The sequence below is a fragment of the Pteropus medius genome, unplaced genomic scaffold (assembly GCF_902729225.1).
Source record: "Pteropus medius unplaced genomic scaffold, Ma_sr-lr_union100, whole genome shotgun sequence".
In the NCBI taxonomy this organism is placed as follows: Eukaryota; Metazoa; Chordata; class Mammalia; order Chiroptera; family Pteropodidae; genus Pteropus; species Pteropus medius.
Window position 1 is genome coordinate 881,066 of NW_024354496.1, and position 8,010 is coordinate 889,075.

Sequence of the window (8,010 nt, forward strand, 5' to 3'; positions counted from 1 at the left end):
TGTGGGAAACACATCTATAATCTCGTATCAGTCTGAAACACTTTTATAATATTTTGCAAAGAAGCTCATTATTACATACATTTTACTGTCATCTACGACATACGTTTTCTTCATAATATGACCCAAATCCATCTACTTGATTTACCGCTCAATCAAGTAAATTTTTAAAAAAATCGTTACCGACAGTTTCAAAGCAATGAGCCTCTTGCTGATTTTTAAAGATGTGTTTTGCTTATTTTTTTTTTCCCAGCTTAAACTTTCAAAGCTGCACTGAAAGGGTTGCGTGTTGATAAGAGAATTGAGAAGTAATCCTAGTTTTACTTCCGATTTCTTTAAACGGTGGGTCAAACGTGCCTCGCTAACTTTTTTTCTTAAGAATTTAAAGAGAAACAGAAACTATCGCAATGAGAGTTTGACGGCCCCTTACCTTTCTTTTTTGGGGTGGCGGAGTTGGGCGACTACTTCTCTGAGATTCCTCAACTGAGATTCTGTTTAGTCAAAATATCAGTTAATTTTTAAACTTTTTTTTGGAAGAAATACAGAGAAGTTTTATTTGCTTATAGAACTTAAGAAAAGGAGCTTGTCCTGTTTCTCTTGTGGTCTTTTGGGCTTTACAAAGAAACAGGTGGGAAGAGGTGAAAACTAGAAAGAGACAGAGAGAAAAGAAAGGATGATGGATGGACGTGTGTACTTTTGGGTGCAGAAAGGCACAGATGTGTCAGGGGACGTTTGCCTGGCCTAACGCTTTCACTATAGATAAACGTTATTTATTCGGACTGTTTATTCAACACGTACAGAGCAGAATGACCGATAGGTAACTTGTGTCACTTCTTAGGGCCACACCTGAAGCACCACCATCCACATCATCACAAGCCTTCTCCAGAAAGATATTAACCTGCTCCGAGGGATGTCTGAAATGGAGCGAATGGGCGAGCTCGTTGAACCGCAGGACCGGCCAAGCGTTCCCACAGCAGCAATAGCTCCCCCACCACAGGATGCCACGCTCCCACGTCAACAAGTACTTCCGTCAATCAAGGATGCACCCAGAAACAGGGACAAATGCCGAGTCAGTGAAGATGGACACCGGTTTTCTGTGAGAGTAGAGAATATGAAGACTCCGCCTACTTAACTGCAAATTCTGTGTTCGTACGTGCTTTTGCGAATCGCGATGGAGTTGGTACAGGATTGCCTACACTTAGAGCAGCAAATTGTCCATCAGGACAAGTCAGCGTAACAAATACCCAGTTCGTAGACACAGTCAGCGTCAAGTTAATCAATGGAATTTTTAACAATTAAAATATTGATTTGATTAGCAAAGCCAACTAGGACGATACAATTTTTAGGCCACATTTATTCCAATCTTGCGTAAGATGATCTTTATTACGTATGATTTTTAGCTGGAAATTTTAACCTGAAATATACCAATGCATGCACATCTAAAAATGCTGTCACTTTAAACACCCTAAAGCTTCATTTTATGCAAAGACAAATGAGTGTTCAATCCGTAAATTATGATGTCTGGGAGGCATCCAAGGCAGGAAGGATTCGGTAAATTCAGCTGCTGTCCAGATTTTGCCTTGGAGAAATTTAAATGCTTTTCTGAGGATACTTTTTAATATTTCATCCTATGAGAGACTTTCCTGCTATGTTCTCTTATTTATATTTGCCTTTTTCATTAACACAGGAAACTGGTGCTTGTATGGTTTGTTTACCAGTTTTAGGTATCTAAAAACTTTACAGAACCTGTTTCTTAAAATGAAAGAAAACATCCCAATTCTTGAACAGTCTCACGTTTTTACTGAGACTTGCCTTCTCTCAATCAAAGTAATCTATTTGTATGGTAGAATATTCTCGGTAATATAAAAAAAGAGGAGTCTCTTTGATTGATAGAGGACAGATATTGGCCTCGAATGAACCTTTGCTTTTTCAAATCCGTTACATGTTATCGTTTGGGAAATTTTACAGGCTCCGAACTACTGCCTCTTCGGACAAACTCGTCAAACCATGTTATGAGTCTGTAGTGTCTCAGTGTCTACTGGGGCAACCTGAAACACAGAAATGTCTAGTTTAGTCATTTTTTTCTTGAGGACTACCCAGATATGTGGTTTGAAATATGCCTATACTCGTCCACAGTTTTAAGCATGTGCACTTATACCTAGATGCACAAGAGTATGAATCTCTGAAGAAATTTTTTCCACAGCTCACTGGTTCTGGGTAAAGACCTAGTTCTTCTAAAGGTCACAGGGATCATATATTTTCCCCATCACTGTTGATTCTATGAGAAAAGAATCCTTTATCAGAAATAAACATTTTGAAGGAAAGGCTTCCTCGTTTCATGATCTAAGCAGGTGAAATGGGGACACTTTCGGTAACGTCCCTCTTAGGGGTGGCCGGTGGGGCTTGGTGCTCCTGGGCCAGGCGTCCAGCTCAGGAGGCCGAGGCCCCATGAGGCCGCACTGCCGTGACTCAGAGCCCATGCCGTGTAAAAGAGACAGACACCGTTTCCACTAGTCTCTGGATGCCTATCTTTGAGAAGCTCGGCCTGTAGCACGGATACTGATGATAGATGCTGAGAACTGTGTTCTGTGCATTAACATGAAAAAGTCGATAATGCAAGAAGTGTTTTGTGGCTCCGTCCAAGTGATAGAAATCAGAAGTATCAGAGCACAAGTGCGTTCTGGTTCTGAGTGGTTCTCTGCAGCTTCTACCACGGCCTGGGACGGACTTATCACAAATGTGAAATTACCTGGCTCCAAGAATTACATGTTCTCAATGGAGAGAACAGGAAGCAGCCTTCATTTAAAACACCCCCTCGCTTGAGCGAACACAGAGCGTGTCTCTGAAACTACCATATATTCTCGTGTCGTTACCAGCATCTGAATTTCAAATTTCTAAAATTTCTAAAATTAAGACTTGCAGTTATCGGCCACAAATCTATCTTTTACTTTAATTCATCATGAATAAGCCCTAGTGTTTGTGCCGACAATTTTTTTTTACTGCTGTATACCTTATAATGCAGGAGTATATACCTAGATACAATATATTATTATTATATAAGTTTAATTTTATACAACTTAATGATGTTTCTTTTGTCTGGCTAATAGACATTGAGCAAATATATTTTTACTTTGGATGAAGGTTCTGAAGCTTATACCATCCTTAAAAACTCTAAAGCAGCTGTTACGAGCATGTAATTTTGCTATAATATTAAATAACTTAAATTTTATTAGTATCCTTGGGAGCAAAATCCTATTAATTAGGCAATAAAAGCTTCTTTTATGAATTTCAAGAATCCACAATCGTATTCAGTGAGCAAAATATGTTGACAGTTTTTGAATTATAATTTGAAAGCCCTAATAAAGGGATACAATGTTTTTTATTTTAAAAACATAGTTTTAGTGGCTAATTCACTAATGCGTTTTATTGAAATTAGATGCATCTCTGACACACGGGGAAAAACATATTCAGTGATAGCATTTACTCTTTAAAAAATGGAGCTCATCAAAATATAAACCCATCACATACAGGTGTGTGATTTGCTATACACTGCAGTGCTGTGCATTTGTTCACTCCCTGAATTCGCTCATAATGAATTCATTTCTTCTTCTATGTGTAGTGGAAGTCCTTGGAATGATTTTGATAAACGCGTGCCCTTTCAAGTCATTGTAATATGACCTGTTAGAGACAATCGTGCTCATGACAGGCAACGTTTGGAAATGTTTATTAAACAAAATTCAAAGTTTAAAAATACGTCTGCATCCTAGCAACCTAAAACGACCTGTAGCCGTCCATGGAAGGCGTTTGTTTACCGCGGCGCTCTTAACCTTGGGGGCCGTATCATTGTCTGTTGTAGGGACCATCCTGGGCACTGTGGGGTGCTGAGCACCAGCTCTGGTCAGCACCCACCAGGTGCCGGCAGCACCTTGTCCCAAGGCGTGACAACCCAGAATCCTCCCGACAGTGCCAGCCACCCCCTGGGGGATCAAGTCAGCCCCGGTTGAGAATCTTTGCACTGCAGAGTGACCTTTCCTGACGGGGTGAGAATTTGCCCAGTATCGGGAGTCCCGTAAAATGCAGGCGTTAAGCTCAGTCTGGGGAACAGCTGCAAGCGATTACATTTGACCTCAAAGCCCGAAACCCTGTCTTTTATGTCCAGTGAGAAGCCTATTAAAAAGACTGAATTTTGACATGTGTCTGCATCATGCGAGGACAAACATTGAGGCTGTCCTACGTGCCAGTCAGCGTCACTTGTGAAAATGACTTACCGGTTTGACGCCCTGTCTTACACCGCGTGATACAGGTTTCTTCGAGTTCGCTCACTCCAGTCATTGCAGACGCCTCCAAATCTTGTTATTCGAGTTTCACATTGGAAACCGGAACACGAGTGCTACATGTCTGTCGCATGTACTTTAAATAAAATTCATTTAAAATACAAATAAATGCATCAAGATGCTGACTCTTATCTGTGGTTTTGCATGGCCAGCCTCAGCGTCTCCCCTCTGCGGAATATTTTGGCAAGTTATACGGTGGACAGAGTGGTTAACAGAGGTCTGTACGTAAAGCTATTATTTTTTCTTTACTTAATTATATTATAGTATGCAGATAACAAACTGCCACCTTCTCATCCAGTTGGTCTGTAGAAACCATGTCCCTTACAGTGGCCATTTAAAGTCAATATTTATTTATGTATGTAATAAAGTTTGATTTTCGTGTGTGTCTGTCCTGTTATTTAGAGAGAAGTAATCTTGTAAAAAAAAAATTGTAAAAAAACAAAAAAGTATTGTAAATAGCCTGATGTTCTGTGACTCATTATTTTCGTGTTAGAATTTGTACATACTGATTCAATAATAAAGTATCCTAAACCTGCCCAGCGGACTAGACTCATTTATTTAAAAAAAAAAAAATTCATTGAGGAAGGAAAATGAACCGTTTCGTATGCTGCCGGGGAGATTAAAAAAAAAATTAATATTCCGGCATGAGTGGAATTTGAGGTCTGGTAAATGTAATGAGACCTTGCCATCCTAATGAAAGTATTTTGGCATTTGACGATCAACATTTTGAATTCTTTCCTCATATTTATAACTGCTAATCCTGTTGGTTCTAGTGGCATTTTGGGGGGATCGACAGTCTACTGTTTTAAATTATATCGCCTCCCCGCACCTGCTCGTAGGAGGTGTCCAGCAAATACTAGGTGTATGTGACACCGACAAGCCGTCCTGTCTGGCTTTGCATTTTCAATGCTACAGACCGCATGCGAAGCTTCATGTCCCAGCTGCTGACAGCTGCCAGCATGTCCTGCTTCGAGATGCAGTGGACATGCAGCACGTAACCCATAACGTGGTGTCATCCGGGGGAACGTGAATCATCTTTTTTTTTCGTCCATAAAAACCTCGTCTTTCTTTCCCGACACGTGTATTAGCAGGCGGTTCCTTGGTTGCTGGCAGGTGCCCGGTTCGGGTCTAGAGGCATGGACTAGGAAAGGCGGGCTCCCTGTGTGCGTGGTTCTCCTGCCCGGGACACACACTGCTGTGTTGGGGAGTGACCGCGAGGCTCCTGAGTAGTCAGGTGCTCGGTCAAGACTTGTGTGGGGTCGACCGTCCAGCTGAGCCCCCAGCCATGGGATGTTTATGCCGATGGTAGCATCTTCAGAAGTACAGCGTGGTGGCGTCTCTGGGAAGCTGAATGATATCAACGCCATCCACAGAGCTCGTGCAGACTTCGCTGGGTTTTACAGGCTTAGAGTGTGTGATAGCGTGTGACTGTGTGTGTGTGTGTGTGTGTGTGTGTGTGTATACACGCATGTGTATTAATTAGTTCTATGCAAGTTTATCATGTGTGCGCCATTGTATTGAAGAAGAACATCTAAAAGACAATTCCTTAAAACAGTTTCAAGGGCGTTTTGCAGATTTCTGCACATTTCTCTAAGGCCGAATGCATTTGTTTTATGCCGATTTTAACTTCAGGGCTACGAGAATGATCGACTTGCTATATGCATTTGGTGCTGGCTTGAATTCCACTCAATGAATCGTTTTCCTAAGGAGGCTGCATGCCTAATGAGTCTGCTTGCAAAAACCTGTCTCGCCCAATGAAACTTAAATTTATGTGTAACTAAAAACTGTAGCTTTGAAAAGTCACTTCACGAACTGAGAGAAATTCAAGCGGTTATTTATGGTCGAGAAGCAGATTTGAGGGAAAGCAAAGAATACTGAATTCATTAGCGTTTAAAAAAGCCAAACATTGCCTGAAGTCGAGAACTGATTCGAGCTTCATATTCATGTAACGAAGACTGACTTTTGAACGATGACTTCTGATTATTACCGTGACCCAGGGTCAGACGCTGTCCAAATTGGCTGCCTGCTAGATGCCCAGGGGACATTTTAACAGGGGCAGTGACTTCCAGCACCTTCAGATCTGCAGTGATGAGTAAACATCAGGGTTTTAAAGGGTCCCCAGAGAGTTCTAATATGTGCCCCATGCTGCCAGCCGCTCCCCCAGACCAGGAAGACGCATGGGTTGAGAAAGGTCAAACATTCCCGCTTGCAGACCCCAAGAAGCACAAAGTCATCGAGAAGACTCACAGTGACTGCAGTGCAGTGAAATGAACTGTCCTCCACGACTATCTGCTCGGCTACATGACACACAACGATACAGACGTAGCTAGGAGTTTGCACGCGAATATATACAGGTATAGACAGGTGTAAGGATGCAAAGTGTCTAGTCAATCTTTTGGGTGGAATTTATTGCGAGAAATATTGATCAAACACAGAGCCATCTCTTTCTCGGCCTCATGCAATAATAGCTGTGGAGAGGTGGCTTCTGGGGACTTAAACGTAGCCAAAGACAGGCAGATTGAATGGAGGAACAGACACTATTGCATCATGAGCCACGTGCAGCCAACGCCGATTTTGAACCACCCTCCCACCCCAGACAGATCTTTCCTCCTCGCCAGCCAGCGCCCGTCAAATGCGGTCGGGTTCATTCTAAGTGACGGAAACCAACCCTCCTTCGCTGCGGTCACCTCGTATCGATCGTAAAGCCCCCTCTGTACTCCGCTTGGAGAAACAGCTAACAGAATTAACCTCTAGAGCGGGCATGTACTGGGGGCCGACGAATCACAAAGCCCTCGGCTAAACGCGTTATTGGCGTTAGGTCATTCATTTGTACTGCCACGGTCTGGGGCTGGTGGCCCCCGAATGCTGAGACACAAATTGTCCGAGGCAGCTGCCCAAGAGCAGATGGCTAGAGAGTGCCAGAGTCTGAAAATGAGCCCAGGCCATGAACGCCAGGCCAGCATCCTGGCAGGTGACCATTAACCCGCTAGCCTGTCCTCCCAAAACTCGGGTTACAAAGGTACCGTGTAGCCTGTGAATAACCACACGGTTTTACATGTGTGCACGTACGACATACTAGGCACATACATACAACATACTATGTATATAGGTATGAAATGTGTGTGCATGTGATACTAAATATATTTATGTGTGATACTAAATATATTTATCTGCGTCTAGACGGACAGTAAGTTCAACGTCAATGAGACTTGATACGTCGGAGGGTTTTTTTCCTGGTTTGTTAATCCTGCTTTGTGTTTGTTTTTTGAGTTACACCTGACTGATTCCAACGGAATCCTGAAGGTGGGAATTTTTAGAGCTTCGGAACTGATCCCAGTACGCAGCCAGAGAAAGAGAAGACCCCGTGCCTTAGGGAGGTTTTTGCTGAGTACAGAACTGAAGGCTGTTGCAATGTGCCCGCAACCTGACTTAGGCTGACTTTCTCCCACTGGGACCTGGCGTTGGCAAGTGGCATGCACACTAATGAATACAGGTAACGTGAAGCTTTTTATGAAATCATTTCCTTTTTTTTCCTGTCTTCCTTCCCTATCCACATAGGGGAGAAATCACGATCGTTTTATTATTTTACATAAAAATCCTCCCTCCTTCTTATGTCTGGGACATTCGGAAGAGGACTGACTTTTACGGACTCAGTCACCGACTTGAAGAAAAGTCCTCT

General features: G+C 42.6%; 1 protein-coding gene across 2 annotated transcripts in view; it reads left to right on the forward strand.

The window, feature by feature from the left end:
* Positions 1-4,867, forward strand: part of ANOS1 (anosmin 1) — a 144,710-nt gene extending 139,843 nt beyond the window's left edge. For both annotated transcript variants that reach the window (XM_039852229.1, XM_039852228.1), the window contains one exon: positions 836-4,867. In XM_039852229.1, the coding sequence (XP_039708163.1) occupies positions 836-894 (59 nt within the window). In that variant the 3' untranslated portion in view covers positions 895-4,867. The remainder of the gene's footprint in view (positions 1-835) is intronic.
* The last annotated feature ends 3,143 nt before the right edge of the window (positions 4,868-8,010 follow it).